Source organism: Apodemus sylvaticus, chromosome 7, assembly GCF_947179515.1.
Source record: "Apodemus sylvaticus chromosome 7, mApoSyl1.1, whole genome shotgun sequence".
Taxonomy (NCBI): Eukaryota; Metazoa; Chordata; class Mammalia; order Rodentia; family Muridae; genus Apodemus; species Apodemus sylvaticus.
Genome location: NC_067478.1, coordinates 89663042 through 89682308, shown reverse-complemented (window position 1 = coordinate 89682308; position 19267 = coordinate 89663042). Strand labels below are relative to the sequence as shown.

At 39.3% G+C, this 19267-nt stretch overlaps 1 protein-coding gene across 1 annotated transcript; it reads left to right on the top strand.

Annotated features, from left to right (window-relative positions):
- Nucleotides 1-17980: 17980 nt before the first annotated feature.
- LOC127689962 (putative olfactory receptor 10D4) lies at nucleotides 17981-18928 on the top strand. Its single transcript, XM_052189535.1, has one exon. It carries the CDS (start codon nucleotides 17984-17986, stop codon nucleotides 18926-18928), a length of 945 nt encoding a protein of 314 aa, XP_052045495.1. The 5' UTR covers nucleotides 17981-17983.
- Nucleotides 18929-19267: the final 339 nt, after the last annotated feature.

Here is a 19267-nt window from a genome sequence, read left to right as displayed (position 1 = left end):
ATGAGAGATAGAAGAGAGAACCTCAGGCATTGAAAATACCAATAGAAGAAAGTGATGCATCAGTCAAAAAAAAGTGCAAAATCTAAAATGTTCATGACATAAAACAACCAGGAAATTTGGGACACCATAAAATGGCTAAGCCTGAAAATTGTAGAAAAAGACAAAGGAAAAAATCCCAGCTCAAAGGCCCAGAAAATATCATCAAAAATCATAAAAGGAAATGTCCCTAACCTAAAGAAAGTGATGCTTATAAACATATAAGAAGCTTACATAAAAACACCAAAACAGATTGAACCAGAAAATAAAATTCTCTTACCACATAATAATCAAAACACCAAATGATGGAACTAAGACAGAATATTAACAATTGCAAGGGAGAAAAATCAGATAATATATAAAGGCAGACCTACAAGAATTACAATAGAATTACTCTCAACAGAGACTCTAAAAGCTAGCAGGGCCTGAGCATATATCTTGTAGACCCTAAAAGACAATAGGTGTCACCCCAGACTGATATAGCCAGCAAAACTTTCAATTACGGTTGATGGAAAAACCAAGATATTCCATGACAAAACCATATTTATACAATATCATAATATTTTTCAACTAACCCAGCCCTACAAAGGATACTAGAAGGAAAATACCAACACAATGAACATGACTACATTCAAGAAAAACACTAGAAATAAATAATTTCACATCATTAAAACCAATAGAAATGAAACACACACACCCCCACACACACACACTATCACACAAAAACACGCAAAACCACCACCACCAACATCAAAATAACAGGAATTACCAATCACTGGTCATTACGTCTTGTTATACTGGACTCAACTCCTCAATAAACAAGACACAGGTTAACAGAATGGATGTATAAACAGAATCTATTATTCTGTTCTGCTCTATATAAGAAACATATATCAGCAACAAAGAAAGATATTACCTCAGACCACAGGGATGCTAAAAGGTTTTCCAAGCAAACAGATACAAGAAACAAGCTGGAATAGACATTCTAATATCTAATAAAACAGACTTTAAACCAAAAGTAATCAAAAAATGGGAAAGGTCACTTCATACTTATCAAAGAATAATCCACCAAGATGACACCTCAATTTTGAACATCTATGCCTTAAATGTAAAGGCATCCATATTTGTAAAAGAAACAATATTAAAGCTTAAATCATACATCGAACCCCACACAATAACAGTGGGAGACTTTGACACCCCACTCTCACCAACGAGCACTCATCAAGACAGAATCTAAACATAGAAATAATGAAATCAGCAGAGTTTATGACTCAAAAGGGCCTAACAGATATTTCTAGAACATTTCACTCAAACACATAAGAATGTATTTTTTCAGCATTTTATATAACCTTCACCAAAATTGAGCATATAATCAGTCACAAACCAAGCCTCAACAGATATAAAAAAGATTGAAATAACCCCTTGCATTCTAACAAATCACCATGTATTACAGCTGGATTTCAACAACATGGCCAGAAGCTGGCCCAAGCACTGGTTCTCTCTGGAAGGGAGCTGAGGGGGTGGAGCATCAGCAGGTGGACAAAACTTGGTTTTGTTAGCATAAAAGCTGTTTATTATAAAATGATATTTACCTGTCTTGACCCTCAGTTAGTCTGAGGCCAGAAGCTGCAGGCCTCTGGTGATTTATTCTCTGTTGTTAACCAGTTGGGGATTAATTAAAGCTGTTCCTAGATATCATGTCCCTGCCCAGCCCCCACCCCACTGCAGGCTCTTCCTGATCTGAGCCCTGAAGCTGGGAGTTCACTGACTCCTTGCCAGCTAGAGAGAGTCACAGAAAAACAAAACAAAACAAAACAAAACCAAAAAACAAAACAAAAAAAAAAAAACCTTAAAGATTCTAAAGTCTAATATTTGTTTTTAAGAGAAAGAAAAAGAAGTAACTAACTTTCTATTGATTGTAAGAAAACCTGACTCAACTACTGTTGTTCTCAGTACTTATACTTTTTCAGGATACATGACCACATTATATTACAAGCATCTAGTTTTAAATTTTCACAAATTTCATACATAAATTCAAATTATATATCAAATATGAAGTACCAACAAAGATGTTTTTTGTGTTTCCGTTAAGAGTAGTTATCTAACTAAACATTTATTGTTTGCTACTAGCTTCACAGTTTCATTAATAGTTACAAACTATAATTCATGTGACTAAGTTAACATGGTACACCAAGAGGCAAATCATTTGCCTAGTGTATCATTAGTACTGAAGTTTTGTATGGATAAATGCAGTCAATATTTTATTTACAGTTCTTGCACCTATAATAAAACATTTATTCCCTTTTATAACCTCCAGTTACCAGACAATGTGCAGCTGCTTGTATTCTAATTGGATCTCCCAAATGACTTTACATGACAGGGTCTTCATGTAGCTTCTGGAAAAATGTGCCCAAATAATTCTAATTGGTAAATAAAGATGTAATAGCTAGGGAGAAGGGAAAGGTGGAGTTTATGATTTCTGCACTTGGGGTGCAAGGAAAGAGGAAGGAAGAGATCTGCCATGCAGCAGGAGAGGTTGGAAGAGAGGAAGAAGCAGAGATGTCATTTATGAGGGTGGGCAGAAGAGAGAATCAGAACTTCTATGTAAGGGGAACAAGAGGATAGGGCTCAGAGGACTGCTCAACCGAGTCTAGAGCAGCCAAGATGGAATATAGAAATTAATAAGTAGTAACTCAGAATTATTTGTAGGAGTTAGATTCTAACAACATAGAAGTTAGACAGTTGTTCTAAGACCTCTATGACAAGAACATCAAGTCCCTGAAGAAAGAAATTGAGGAAGATATAAAAAGATGCAAAGATCACTCATGCTCATGGATCAGTAGGGTTAAAATAGTGAAAATGGCCATTTTATCAAAAGCTATCTATAGAGTCAATGCAATCCCCATCAAAATTCCGACACAATTCTTATAGACCTTGAAAAAGCAATTCTCAACTTCATATATATATATATATATATATATATATATATATATATATATATATATATATACCAGGATAGCTAAAACAACCCTGAAACATAAAAGAACTTCTGGAGGTTTCACCATCCCTGACTTCAAGCTGTAATCTAGGGCAATAGTAATTTTAAAAAAAGAAAACTACTGCATGATAGTGGTATAGAAACAGATAGGTTTATCATGGAATAGAATCAAAGTCTCATCATTAAATACATCTATGGACAATTGAGTTTTGGCAAAGCATCCAAAATCATACAATGGAAAAGGGAGAGCATCTTCAATAAATGGTGTTCATCTAACTGGATGTCTGCATGTAAAGAAATGCACATAGATCCAAATTTATCACCCTGCACAAAACTCAAGTCTAAGTGGATCAACAGATAAAAGCAGATACACTAAATCTAATAGAACATCAAGTACAAAATAGCCTTGAACTCATAGGTACAGGAGACAATTTCCTGGGAAGAACACTAGTGGCTCAGGGAATGAGATTAAAAATTAATAAATGGGACCTCATGAAACTGAAAAGCTTCTGTAAGTAAAATCACACCATTAATAAGACAAAACAACAGCCTAGAGATTGGGAAAAGATCAACCTTACATCTAACAGAGGGTTAATATCTAAAATAATAAAAACTCAAGAAGATAGACACCAACAAACCAACTATTTCAAACTGGGTTTCAGTGATAAACAGAATTTTCATCAAAGGAATTTTTGTTTTTATATTTTCTATTTTTCTTTTTTAATCTTATATTTATTGATTTCTTTATTTATTGATTTATTGATTTTTTGATTTATTGATTTACTTACTTATTTTAAACTCCAGATTTTATCCTCCTCTTAGTCCACCCTCCAATTGTTCCACGTCCTATATATCCTCCCCAGGCCTCTGTCTCCATGAGGATGTTCCCACCCCCAGCCCCCACCCAACCAGACCTCTAAACTCCCTGGAGCTTCTAGTCTCTTGAGGGTCAGGTGCATCTTCTCTGACTAAACCCAGACCTGGCAGTCCTCAGATGTATGTGTTGGGGGCCTCATATTAGCTGGTATATGCTGCCTGGTTGGTGGTCCAGTGTCTGAGAGATCTCAACCCAACCAATGGACAGAGCTTTTTTAAATTTACTCTTTAATCTTTTTTATAGTCCAGCCTTTATCCCCCTCCAGGTCCACCCTCTGACTATTCCACATTCTATACCTCCCCCAACCCTCTGTCTCCAAGAGGAAGTTCCCCCATGCCTCCTACCCCATGGGACCTCCCTAGCTCCTGGGCCCCAAGTCTCTAAAGGGTTAGGTGCATCTTCTCTGACCGAGTCTAGACCTGGAAGTCCTTTGCTGTATATATGTCAGAGAGCCTCATATCAGCTGGTATATGCTGCCTGCTTGGTGGCTCAGTATCTGAGAGTTCCTGGGGATCCAGGGTAATTGATACTGCTGGTCTTTTTCTAGTGCCACCCTCATCATTATCAAAGGAGTTTCTAATGGCTAAGAAGCACTTAAAGATCTTTCAATGTCCTTATCAAGGAAACACAAGTCAAAATGATTCTGATTACACCTTATACCTGACAGAATGTTTAAAGACTCAAAGTACACGACTTGCTGATGAGGATATGGAGCAAGAGGAATACTCCTCCATTGTTGGCAGGAATGCAAAGTTGTACAACCACTCTGAAAATCGATCTGTCATTTTCTCAGAAAATTGGAAACAGCTCTATCTCAAGACCCAGCTATACCCTAAAGATGCCCCCCTATACTACAGGGATAGTTGCTCAACTATGTTCATAGCAGCTTTATTCAAAATAACCGGAATGTGGAAACAACCTAGATGTCCTTCAACCAGACTGAGGAATGGATAACTAATTTTCTACATCTGTACAATGGCATACTATTTGGCTATTAAAACCCTAACATTATATTCTTTTAACTCTATAGTCAGATACTATAGTCTATTTACATTTAGCAAGAAGTCAGAAAAAGGATTGTTGGTAAAAACTCCTCTGTACACAAGATTTCTACATTTTCTCTCTAAGAAACACAATGTTCTAGAGAGTAAATGTAAATAGAATTTCAAATGTCTTTTTCCCTGAAAGCTGAAATGCATGGAGTATGTACCAGCTATTCTTGAATTTACATTAAAGAATAAACAACTGGATAGACAGCGGCGGTGGCGGCAGCGGCAGTGCAGCAGTGGCTGGTCCAGCTGAAGGGCCATCAGCAGTGGAACCAAGGCAACACAGGGTCCAGTTAGGCCCTGTGCCCACGACCACTGACCTTCGCTGACCAGCCGGGCAGCAAGCAGCTGCGGTTGTGTGGCGCCTTTCCTGCACGGAAGCCACTTCAGAACTCGGCCTCCCACCAGTCAGGAGAGGCTCATCCATCTTGGTTTCTGACTCCAGGGATCGGACAGACTGAGGTACACAAACATAATCCGAGGCCAACACCGCGGTGGTCTGAGCCCGACGGGCGTTGGCCTGCACCCAGGCCCTAGGCTGATCGTGGGGCCATCGGGGTGCCAACCCAGCCAGGAGGTTTTTTTGCCCGGGCCTGCGCGTGCGCCGCCATTTTGCCTGCAGGACAACAGAGAGCTCTGGCGGGCAGAGCCGTAACAGGCATAGCCAGAGGCTAACAAAGCGGGGGTCTAGGCCACAAAAGGCACAGGACTGACCCCAAGAACTGGGCGGCTTGGTGGGCCATCTGTGAGTCAACCCACCCAGGAGGTTGTTAGCACAGCAGACTCTCCCGGCGCTTTCAGGGACGCCGGACATCCTGGTCACCTGGCGGACCCAATTAACAGTCATAGCCCTAGGGGAACTTTGTTCGGACCTTGGCCTCGCAGGTTTTTGCCTGGACTCAGGGCCTGGGCGGCCAGGCTAACCTTGTGTGCGCCAGCCCGGTTGGGGAATCAGCTGCCCAGCTGAGTGAGCGGAACACAGGGGAGGTCACAACAGCATACACCATCAGTACTCCTTACGGGTGCACACGGGCTCCATCTGGTCCACAGACACAATCTGGGGCAAGGCCTCAGGCGGAAGCCCTCAGCTCAACTCTCTCCTCTCTGCTTCCGGATCCAGATCAGCCTGGGCGGCCTCACCACATCTCCATGTCCTGCCAGAGGCTAGCTGGGCTTCCGGGCAGCCAGCTGGGAGAAGTCAGTGTGCTCCAGTGAATCCAGTGGGCCCCAGCGGGAGCCTTCAGGTACCTGCTTCAGGATCTGATCAGCCTGGGCAGCAGCACCCTGTCTACAGGCAGTGCAGGGGGTAAGCTGTGCACCAGAGGCCAACGGGGAAGGGGCAGCTTGCACTGGTGAGTCCAGCACTGACAAGACAAACTAACACCAGTGAGAACTAGATGGCAAAAGGCAAACGCAGGAGCGTCACTAACAGAAATCAAGGCAATATGGCAACATCTGAACCCAATTCTCCTCTACCAGCATGTCCTGGATACCCCATCACACCAGTAAAACAAGATTTGGATTTAAAATCACTGGTCATGATGCTGGTACAGGAACACATGAAGGACATACTTAAAGAAATTCAGGAGAAAATGGATCAAAAGTTAGAAGTCCTTGCAAGGGAAACACAAAAATCATTGAAAGAAATCCAGGAGAATACAAAAGCCAACAAGGAGGAAATGCAAAAAACACTTAAAGAAATACAGGAGAACTTTGGTCAACAGGCTGAGGTTATGAAAGAGGAAACACAAAAATCTCTTAAAGAATTACAGGAAAGCACAAACAAGCAAGTGAAGGAGCTAAGCAAAACCATCCAGGATCTAAAATCAGAAGTAGAAACAACTAAGAAAACTCAAAGGGAGACAACTTTGGAGATAGAAAGCCTTGGGAAGAAATCAGGGGACAGAGATGCAAATATCAACAACAGAATACAAGAGATAGAAGAAATAATCTCAGATGCTGAAGATTCCATAGAAACCATGGACTCAACAGTTAAAGAAAATGCAAAATGCAAAAAGCTTGTAACCCAAAATATCCAGGAAATCCAGGACACAATGAGAAGACCAAACCTAAGGGTTATAGGCATAGAAGAGAGTGAAGATTTACAACTTAAAGGGCCAGCAAATATCTTCAATAAAATTATGGAAGAAAACTTCCCTAACCTAAAGAGAGAGATGCCCATGAATATACAAGAAGCCTACAGAACTCCAAACAGACTGGACCAGAACAGAAATACTTCCTTTCACATAATAATCAAAACACCAAATGTTCTAAACAAAGAAAGAATACTAAAGGCAGTAAGAGAAAAAGGCCAAGTAACATATAAAGGAAGACCTATCAGAATCACAGCAGACTTTTCACCTGAGACTATGAAAGCTAGAAGGTCCTGGGCAGATCTCATGCAGACTCTAAGAGAACACAAATGCCAACCAAAACTACTATATCCAGCAAAACTCTCAATCACCATAGATGGAGAAACTAAGATATTTCATGACAAAACCAAGTTTACCCAATATCTATCCACAAACCCAGCCCTAAAAAGGATAATAGGAGGACAACACCAATACAAAGAGGGAAACTTCACCCTGGAAAAAGCAAGATAGTAACCTTTCATCAAACCCAAAAGAAGTTAAGCAATCAAATAAAAAAATAACGTCAAAAATGATAGCAAGTAACAATCACTATTCCTTAATATCTCTTAACATAAATGGACTTAATGCCCCAATAAAAAGACACAGACTAACTGACTGGATACGTAAACAGGACCCTACATTTTGCTGCTTACAGGAAACACACCTCAGGGTCAAAGACAAACACTACCTTAGAGTAAAAGGCTGGAAGACAATTTTACAAGCAAATGGTCTCAGGAAACAAGCTGGAGTAGCCATTTTAATATCAGATAAAAGTGACTTTCAACCCAAAGTCATCAAAAGAGACCCTGAGGGACACTTCTTGCTGGTCAAAGGAAAAATACAAAAAGAAGAACTGTCAATCCTGAACATCTATGCCCCAAATGCAAGGGCACCCTCTTTCGTAAAAGAAACGTTATTAAAACTAAAAGCACACATTGCACCTAACACAATAATTGTGGGTGACTTCAACACTGCACTTTCTTCAATGGACCGATCAGGAAAACAGAAACTAAACAGGGACACAATGAAACTAATTGAAGCTTTGGACCAATTAGATTTAACAGATATATATAGAACATTCTATCCTAAAACAAAAGAATATACCTTTTTCTCAGTACCTCATGGTACTTTCTCCAAAATCGACCATATAATTGGTCACAAGACAGACCTCAACCAATATGAGAAGATAGAACTAATCCCGTGCCTCCTATCTGATCTCTATGGAGTAAAAGTGGTCTTCAATAGCAACAGAAACAACAGAAAACCCACATACACGTGGAAACTGAACAATACTCTACTCAATGATACCTTGGTCAAGGAAGAAATAAAGAAAGAAATTAAAGACTTTTTAGAACACAATGAAAATGAAAACACAACATACCCAAATCTATGGGACACAATGAAAGCAGTGATAAGAGGAAAACTCATAGCCCTGAGTACCTCCAAAAAGAAAATGGAGAGAGCATACATTACCAGCTTAATGACACACCTGAAAGCCCTAGAATAAAAAGAAGCTATTTCACCCAGGAGGAGTAGAAGGCAGGAAATCATCAAACTCAGGGCCGAAATCAATCAAGTAGAAACAAAGAGAACCATACAAAAAATCAACAAAACCAGGAGTTGGTTCTTTGAGAAAATCAACAAGATAGATAAACCCTTAGCCAGAATGACCAAAGGGCACAGAGAAAGTATCCAAATTAACAAACTTAGAAATGAAAAGGGAGATATAACAACGGAAACTGAGGAAATCCAAAAAATCATCAGATCCTACTACAAGAGCCTGTACTCAACACAACTGGAGAATCTGGAGGAAATGGACAATTTCCTTGACAGATACCAAATACCAAAATTAAATCAGGACCAACTAGACCATCTAAACAGTCCCATAATGCCTAAAGAAATAGAAGGAGTCATAGAAAGTCTTCCAACCAAAAAAAGCACAGGACCAGATGGCTTCAGTGCAGAATTCTACCAGACCTTCAAAGAAGAGTTAACACCAATACTCTTCAAACTATTCCACAAAATAGAAACAGAAGGAACACTACCCAATTCCTTCTACGAAGCCACAATTATGCTGATACCAAAGCCACACAAAGATCCAACAAAGAAAGAGAACTTCAGACCAATTTCCCTTATGAACATCGATGCAAAAATACTCAATAAAATTCTTGCCAACCGAATCCAAGAACACATCAAAACGATCATCCACCATGATCAAGTAGGCTTTATCCTGGGAATGCAGGGTTGGTTCAATATACGGAAATCCATCAATACAATCCACTACATAAACAAACTCAAAGAAAAAAACCACATGGTCATTTCATTGGATGCTGAAAAAGCATTTGACAAAATTCAGCATCCTTTCATGCTTAAAGTCTTGGAGAGAACAGGAATTCAAGGCCCATACCTAAACATAGTAAAAGCAATATACAGCAAACCGGTAGCCAGCATCAAACTAAATGGAGAGAAACTTGAAGCAATCCCACTGAAATCAGGGACCAGACAAGGCTGCCCCCTTTCTCCTTATCTTTTCAATATTGTACTTGAGGTACTAGCTCGGGCAATTCGACAACATAAGGAGGTCAAAGGGATACAAATTCGAAAGGAAGAAGTCAAACTATCATTATTTGCAGATGACATGATCGTCTACCTAAGTGACCCAAAAAACTCCACTAGTGAGCTCCTACAGCTGATAAACAACTTCAGCAAAGTGGCAGGTTATAAAATCAACTCAAGCAAATCAGTGGCCTTCCTATACTCAAAGGATAAGCAGGCTGAGAAAGAAATTAGGGAAATGACCCCCTTCACAACAGCCACAAACAGTATAAAGTATCTTGGGGTGACTCTTACCAAACATGTGAAAGATCTGTATGACAAGAACTTCAAGACTCTGAAGAAGGAAATGGAAGAAGACCTCAAAAAATGGGAAAACCTCCCATGCTCATGGATCGGTAGAATCAATATAGTTAAAATGGCCATTTTGCCAAAAGCAATAAACAAATTCAATGCAATACCCATCAAAATCCCAACTCAATTCTTCACAGAGTTAGAAAGAGCAATTTTTAAATTCATCTGGAACAACAAAAAACCCAGGATAGCTAAAACTATTCTCAGCAAGAAAAGAAAATCTGGGGGAATCAGTATCCCTGACCTCAAGCAATACTACAGAGCAATAGTGTTAAAAACTGCATAGTATTGGTACAGTGACAGGCAGGAGGATCAATGGAACAGGATTGAAGATCCAGAAATGAACCCACACACCTATGGCCACTTGATCCTCGACAAAGAGGCTGAAAACATCCAATGGAAAAAAGATAGCCTTTTCAACAAATGGTGCTGGTTCAACTGGAGGTCAGCATGCAGAAGAATGCGAATTGATCCATCCTTGTCTCCTTGTACTAAGCTCAAATCCAAATGGATCAAGGACCTCCACATAAAGCCAGACACTCTGAAGCTACTAGAAAAGTAACTGGGGAAGACCCTTGAGGACATCGGTACAGGGAGAAAGTTTCTGAACAGAACACCAATAGCATATGCTCTAAGAGCAAGAATTGACAAATGGGACCTCATAAAATTACAAAGTTTCTGTAAGGCAAAGGACACCATCAAGAGGACAAATCGGCAACCAACAAATTGGGAAAAGATCTTCACCAATCCTACATCAGATAGAGGGCTAATATCCAATATATATAAAGAACTCAAGAAGTTAGACTCCAGAAATCCAAACAACCCTATTAAAAAATGGGTACAGAGTTAAACAAAGAATTCTCACCTGAAGAACTTCGGATGGCGGAGAAGCATCTTAAAAAATGCTCAACTTCATTAGTCATTAGAGAATTGCAAATCAAAACAACCCTAAGATTTCATCTTACACCAGTCAGAATGGCTAAGATTAAAAATTCAGGAGACATCAAGTGTTGGAGAGGGTGTGGAGAAACAGGAACACTCCTCCACTGCTGGTGGGGTTGCAAATTGGTACAACCACTCTGGAAATCAGTCTGGCGGTTCCTCTGAAAACTGGGCACCTCACTTCCAGAAGATCCTGCTATACCACTCCTGGGCATATACCCAGAGGATTCCCCACCATGTAATAAGGATACATGCTCTACTATGTTCATAGCAGCCCTATTTATAATTGCCAGATGCTGGAAAGAACCCAGGTATCCTTCAACAGAAGAGTGGATGCAAAAAATGTGGTATATCTACACAATGGAGTACTATTCAGCCATTAGAAACAATGAATTCATGAAATTCTTAGGCAAATGGATGGAGCTAGAGAACATCATACTAAGTGAGGTAACCCAGACTCAAAAGGTGAATCATGGTATGCACTCACTAATAAGTGGTTATTAACCTAGAAAACTGAAATACCCAAAACATAATCCACACATCAAATGAGGTACAAGAAGAAAGGAGGAGTGGCCCCTGGTTCTGGAAAGACTCAGTGAAACAGTATAACGGGGAAGTGGGAAGGGGTGGGTGGGAGGACAGGGGAAGAGAAGGGGGCTTACGGGACTTTCGGGGAGTGGGGGGGGGCTAGAAAAGGGGAAATCATTTGAAATGTAAATAAATTATATCGAATAAAAAAAAGAATAAACAACTGGCTGTGAGAAAGATGCTCACTGGTCCCTCTGGGAGCTCGGCAATTCAGCTTCTATGAGTCATCATTCAGGCTGGGATGGTTTTTTCTGTGATGCCGCTGCCTTTAAGTGATCTGCATTTCTGTTGGCAACTGCTTACCCATCCCACTGTTAGTAATACCCATTCACTCACTGGATAGGCAAATTGACCTTCAGTTATCTTCTGGACTGGTTGTGTTTCTCACTAATAGCTCTTCATGGCCTTCAGGTGTTGTACAACTGTTCAACAACCTCCATGGAGTGAAGAGAAATTTGCTTTGTCCTCACAGCATACACACACAATAGATTTGGAGGTCTTTCTATACACCTGCACAGGAGTGAAACCAACTGGCTTTCTTAGCCATATTATTCTACTTACTTTCTTTTTTTTTTTTTTGATGTATAATGCCTCTTTTATTTCAATAGACATTCCAATACATTTGCCAATATGCATAAAATTTTTATTTTTATGTGTGTCAACATAAAATTACTACAGGAGAAAATATCCCATCATCAAATAGAAAGTGATATCTCATTTCTTTTATTTAATTATATATTTTTATTTTCTATATTCTTTGTTTACATTCCAAATGATTTCACCTTTCCCAGTTCCCCCTCCCTCCCATGAAGAAGTAAAGAGAGGGTCCTGATCCTGGAAAGGCTTGCTCTAGCATTGGAGGGGAAATTTTTTTGGGCGGGATGTTTTGATACAATCCCACTATTCCCAACTATTTTACTAAACCAGTGGTGATCTGAAAATACTAAGCACTTAGCAAATACCTTGACTATCAAAGTTTTTCATTAATTGATAGCAAAATTAATTCACAACATTAAGTCCTATGGTGTTCAAGGAACTAATCTCTTCTTTTAGAGATATAGACACCCTAAAATTTTCCTGAGACAAAAGTTATGGACATGGGCTGACTAAACAGCTCAGGAAACAGTATGCTCTGAGTCTTCAACTAAAAGTAATTTTACCTGATTAGGTTTTGTAGAAGATTTAATTAATGTATTATTAACAAATATTGTAAGAAGAACTAACTAATCGACCTTGTCATCTCAGACATTTGGAAAGACTTGCCGCACCTACAGTGAAAGAAGGCCCAAGCTGGAGTTTTATCCAAATTGAAATGGTCTGTTTGGTGAGGGAGGTTTCTGATTTGGGTATATCATCATTTCATTCTTTGTATAACACATATTTGCCTCAGACAGCATTCTGTTGTCTCAATAACATTTAATGGTTTTCTTCACTTATTTATCAATACATGAATATGCCTGTTGGGGGCTTATGTGCCAGGTCCAAGCATATGTAAAGAATATAAAAGAAGGAGATAGTGAAATCGGTAAAAAATATGAGGAGTTACCAAAGCATCTGATCACAAAGTACCAGTGACCACTTTGAAAATATGGTCTATTATAAGGCTTGGGATACTTTACTATAGTTTAATCAGAACTGAGTCTTAGTACATCATACTAGAAAGAAAATATGAAGGATTAACTGTAGCTATGAGGGAAAGAGTAGTTAGGAGAATTATATTCAGGCACAAATAAATATAGAAGACTAGAAATTTTTTTAAATAGTTGATCAGGAATGCAGGAATAAAAATGAGGGCTCAGAGTAATCTGGAGAAAACAAGTGTAGTAGAGGCTCTTTATTAGACTAACCTGATAGGACCAATAAAGTCCTTTTTCCTTTAAGTTCTATGTCTGAATGCACAATGAAAGTGCTAATTCAATTCTCATTAGTATAAACTTTCCCTTAGCCCCCTCAACATACATCCTCTGTATACATCCAGAGAGTGAAAATCAATAGGACAGAGTAACAAATGAAATGAAAATATCTGATCCCTGTAGGATATCTTCATCCCAGCATCCTCATTTTTTTTAACTGTTCAATTTACCTGCTTTGGACCAAATCATATCTATCACCTCTGTGACATAACTTCATTTTTATATTATTTTTTAATATTTTTTATAGTCAGTCCAGTCATTATGCCCCTTCTGGTCCATCCTATCACAGTTCCTTATCTCATTCTTCCTCCTCTAACTTCAAGAGGATGTCCCCACCCCTCTACAAACCCCACCAGACCTCCCTACTCCCTAAAACCCCTCAAATCTCTCAAGGGTTACATACATCTTCTCTCATTGAGGCCAGACTTGGCAGTCATCTGCTGTATGTGTTGGGGGCCTCATATCAGCTGGTATATGCTACCTGGTTGGTGGCTCAGTGTTTGAAAGATCTTGGAAGTCCAGGTTAATTGAGACTGCTGGGACTCCTACAGGGTCCCCCTCCTCCTCAGCTTCTTCCATCCTTTCCCTAATTCAAACAGAGGGGTCCCTGGCTTCTGTCCATTGGTTGGACATCAGTGTTTGAACCTGACTCTTTCAGATACTTGTCCGGCCTTTTGGAGGTCAGCCATGCTAAGCGCCTGTCTACATTCCTACAAAGCTAAAGCTGGCTTGTGTTGGTATCTTACTGACACAGAAGGTGGGTTCCATCAGTGTTGACCTTCTGGTTCTAATGCTTCCTTTTAGTTTGTGTCTCTTGTGCACACATTGGGAATGACATTCTGAGAATTTGTTCAGCAGAGTGCAGGCAGAAAGCATTTTCTACCTGCTATGCCCACCTCAAGGCCATTTCTGTCTTTTCATCATATTTTGCCAATTCTTTCATTTTGCTATCTTCTCAACTCTGCAATTTATCAGCCTCTGGAGTAAAAAGTTTTTAGGGAGAATAGCCTTCTCACTCCCCATGGATGTTTCTAGTACTGCAGTGATAGCTTTTAGGAATTTCATTTCGCCACCCCAGATGTGTTCAGTGTCTCTTTGCTGCCCATATGCAAAAGGAGCAGCTACTCTGGTAGGTAGATCAGTGCCTTCTTCATGAAGTCCCCAGATATCACTAACTCCATTGTCAGCCAGGCCAGGGGATCATCTCCCAGTTTTCGCCTCAGTGTTTGAAGGTGTCTATGACTTGAGTCTCCAGATATTTCTATTACTCACCCAGAATTCCCTGGACAAAGGTTAGAAAAGAACTCCTAATGATTCAACATGGCAAATAGAGCAGTATTCTAAAGATGTGTCCACACATACTAGGACACTGGAAAAGAAAGAACTAGGGTTGAAAAATGTTAAGCTTTGATATATTTGTTTATTATGTCTAGAGACTATATCCCACTAGAGATGATAACAATCGAATATCTTTTTCCTGAGTGTTAAATGTTTAGTGTCAGTAGTAAATGAGAAAAGATAGATTGTAGGGAAACTCATATGATACATGACAAAGGTAATGAAGATGATGCCAACTTCATCAACACTGATGCAGTTCCTGATTGAGTCGCAGTGGGATTTTTTCCAAAATGACTTGTCAAGGATCACTTCTTCTGGGAGTGTTTCTAAGAATATTGTATCTCTCCAGGATCATCTGATTAAAACTGAATACCAGATTATGCTTCTGAAATTAGACATGATCCTTTCCATGCTCCTTGTATATGGTGATCATGCACGTAGTCATAATGGTGTCACCCAGGTACTGGTCGTAGATTTCCATCGTAATTTACCAAGCACCAGATTGCAGATACAATTTCAAGAAGTCATAGCAGCTCCTACTCCTGCCCTCACTGTCTGCCTTGGCACTAGTCTTGTCTTCTTAAGCACTTCTCCTGCATAGCCAAGCATTTCACCCATCTTACTCTTTAGGGGAGAGCATTGCTAACCATTCTGAAAATGTCCTAATTATCATTTGATAGTTTGTTGAGCTGTTTCTCCCACCAATCCTCATTGTCACACCCTAACAAAACTGAAAATGAAAATTATTTTCTTTCTTTTAAAGAATAGATTAATAGGAAAAAAATAGTTGGTGTGTTTATTGCTCCACACAAGTTTCATAGAATTGTTTTCACACATGGTTTTTTGAATTTCGCACTTACCCTGCTCTCCAGATCTGTGAGCTAAATACTTTACTTTTTCAACATACATGATTCCTGGAAATTTATTATAGCAAGGAAAAATGTAAAGAACACCCTTCAAATTATGATTGATCACAAATTTGACTGTTTACTGCCAAGTTCCCCAGGTTGAACTTGAATATGACCTATCACTCTGGCAGATTTGTGATACCACTGCATAAGATTAAATGTGTGATCCTACTTGCTAAGACTGCTCAGAAACTGAAAATAGAGGCTCTGACTTTCAGCCTCCCGCTGTTACATTCTCTGAGCATGTTAAGCTCCTTATCATGTGTAGCATCCATGTCAATGCCCCTGTTGGGAAACTGCTTTGACTTTCCCCACCATATGTTCTGATTGACTCTACAGATCCCAGCCAAGAGAATATTTTCTGAGACATCACTTCTCCTGCCTTCAGAGAACCCCACCTCAACATTTAGGTCTGTATGGGGCAAATAGCATTTCAGAATTATCAGATTTTATAATCTTTAATAACAGTTTAAGCATCTAAGAGGTATACTTGAGGTTTCAAGTGAACATTTTTGAATAGCATAATCCATAAAAGTGCTCACTAAAGATACTGAAATAACCTTCCCTATCACAACACAATTAAACCGAGGAGTTAATGAGATGCTTTCTCAATAATACTCCTTCCTCTTGGGATTAATACCCAAAGGAAGATCACAATTATTTAAAATCTCCTTTGTTGCACCTTATTGCAGTTCCTGGGACCAAACAGGGAATTGCTGCCAGGGAACTGAAGCATACTTAGATGCATGCCATTCCACTGAAAATTGATGTAAAGGAGAAAGAATTCTCAGTTCCTGTTTACAGATTGACGGACAGTTGGTCTCTTCAAATCTGCTGGAGTTGAAAAGGAAAACAATACTCAGTAGTGCCATCATCTTGGTCCTTCTGTTGTTTCAGTAAGTTCTCAGACATTTCCTTAACCTTCATCTCTGTCTTTAGTCTCTCAGTCACTAAGGGCATAATAATATGGAATGGAATGGGTAGAGATTTAGGCTATAAACTTTAAGAGACAATCTATAATTTAGGGATTGGACTGTATTGAAAACTGAAATAAATACAAAAATATATAAGAGATTTTCAAAAGATAAAAACTGGAAATGATCATAATCAAGAATAGACATGTTAATGAATGTTATCATATGATGACACATTCTTACATTCATATAGGAACCTATGAAATTGGATACAGTCTTTCTTTGTTACAGGCAGTTACACTTCATACTTTTGAATTCATTTGATTTTCTTGTTTAAAGTACTTGTACACATCCTTCATTTACCTCCTGGGACATATGTGACACATTTCCTTTAAAAATGTAACACACTACAAATAGTAATGTTTGGGCCTCTCTCTCTCTCTCTCTCTCTCTCTCTCTCTCTCTCTCTCTCTCTCTTTCTGTTCATTTGTATATATGTGACATTTGTAGCATATGTTTCAAAAAAGAAAGAAATTATTACTGTCTGCAAAATACTACTATCATATAAGAAGCGCTTACAGAGCCTTTAGTCACTATGTTATTCTCAATTTTCCTTCATACAAGCTACAGGATAATCTCATGTACCATCAGAATTCCACCTTTCTCCAAAGAGGAGAGACTGCATGTTCATGCTGTTGAATAACAAAAATTTAGGTTATTCATTCAACTTCCAGTGTCAGTGAGGTTCACATTTAGAGCTTAAAACTGCAAAGTATATCCTTTGTTATTGTGAATTTGTTCTAAATACTATAGTTTCAGATTCTTATTATCATCTGTACTAGAAGCTGGTTGGTAATGTATTTGTAAAAATAAGTATTCATTAACTATATTTGTTCTTGGACAATTCCACACCTGTATATGATGTATCTTGATTATGCTCACACCTAACTCTTCCTTATCCTTGTCCCATCCCTGTATCCCCCTTCTTCACTACTCATTTCTAGAGTGATTTTGTTCATTCTAGAACCAAAATGGAGCATCCAGAATGACAATATCAGATCATTTTTATAAAGAAAGGGAGGTATCTATCATCGGAAGTTACTTTCTGGGTGAGATTGTAAAGGACACTAGCTGCAACTGCCCTTGGAAATTATCTTCAGGGTAAGAATTTTAAGAAGGATTGTCTCCAATTAAAAACCAAACTAGAGAAAGACAATCCAACATCAGGAAAGGGAATTCTATTTTCAACATCTATCTGTAAATATCAGCATCTTTTTTTTTTCTCTACCACCATGATTTAAACTCTTCTAATCCACATACACAATAAATTTCACCAAGCATTTCTTTCCACAGACTTCCAGGAGTTGATTCATCCATAAACATGACAAACCTCACTATGGTGACAGAATTCACCTTGCTGGGCATCCCTGAGACAGAGGGCCTGGAGAATGTCCTGCTCTTCCTGTTTTCAACAATGTATGCCTGTGCCCTGCTGGGAAACTTTCTCATTCTTACTGCAATCACTACATCTCCAAGACTCCACACTCCCATGTACTTTTTCTTGGGCAACCTCTCCATCTTTGACTTAGGTTTCTGCTCCACTACAGGTCCCAAGATGTTGTCATATCTCTCAGGATGGGGTGGAAAGATATCTTTTCAGGGATGCGTTGTACAACATTTTTTCTATCATTGTCTGGGTTGCACACTGTGCTTCCTGTACACAGTGATGGCTTATGACCGCTTTGTTGCCATCTGCTTCCCTTTGAGATACACAGTCATCATGAACCACAGAGTTTGCTGTGTCTTGGCCACAGGGACCTGGATGAGTGGCTGTGTACATGCTACTATCCTAACTTCCCTCACTTTCCAGTTGACCTACTGTGGCCCCAGCAAAGTGAGTTATTACTTCTGTGACATGCCTGCAGTATTACTGCTAGCCTGTGATGATTCCTCTCTGGCACAGAAGGTAGGATTTACAAATGTTGGTCTTTTATCTCTCATTTGTTTCTTTCTCATTATTGTGTCTTATACTCGAATTGGGATCTCCATCTCTAAAATCCGCTCAACAGAAGGCAGGCAGAGAGCATTCTCCACCTGCAGTGCCCACCTCACAGCCATCATGTGTGTCTATGGACCAGTCATCGTCATCTACCTGCAACCCAATCCCAGCCCATTGCTTAGTGCGATTATTCAGATTTTGCACAATCTTGTGACACCCACCATCAACCCATTGATCTACAGCCTGAGGAACAAGGATGTGAAAGCAGCCCTGAAACATGTATTTCTTAAGAGATGTCTCAACCTAGAAGTAAATGAAAGCATCTAAATGTTTGCTGAATAGTGTCTGATTCAGTTTAATTTGAGTCTATGACCTATTTCACAGGGCACATGTCATCTATAACTTACAGGATGTATTAAGTTGAAACGTACATCAATTTACCACTTCCTTCACCATTTGAAGATACTTATTTATCTTATATTTCTCTGTTTTATGATGTAACATGTGATGAAGTGTCTGCCCAGATGTTGTGTTATTTTTTATGCAGTATATGTCTCTCTAATCATCACTAGTCCCCAATATTTGTTAGTTATCTAATTCTAAAGGGGCTCACAAACTAATATCCTCTCTCCCATTCACTATTTCAGTATTGTGCATCCATTTTAA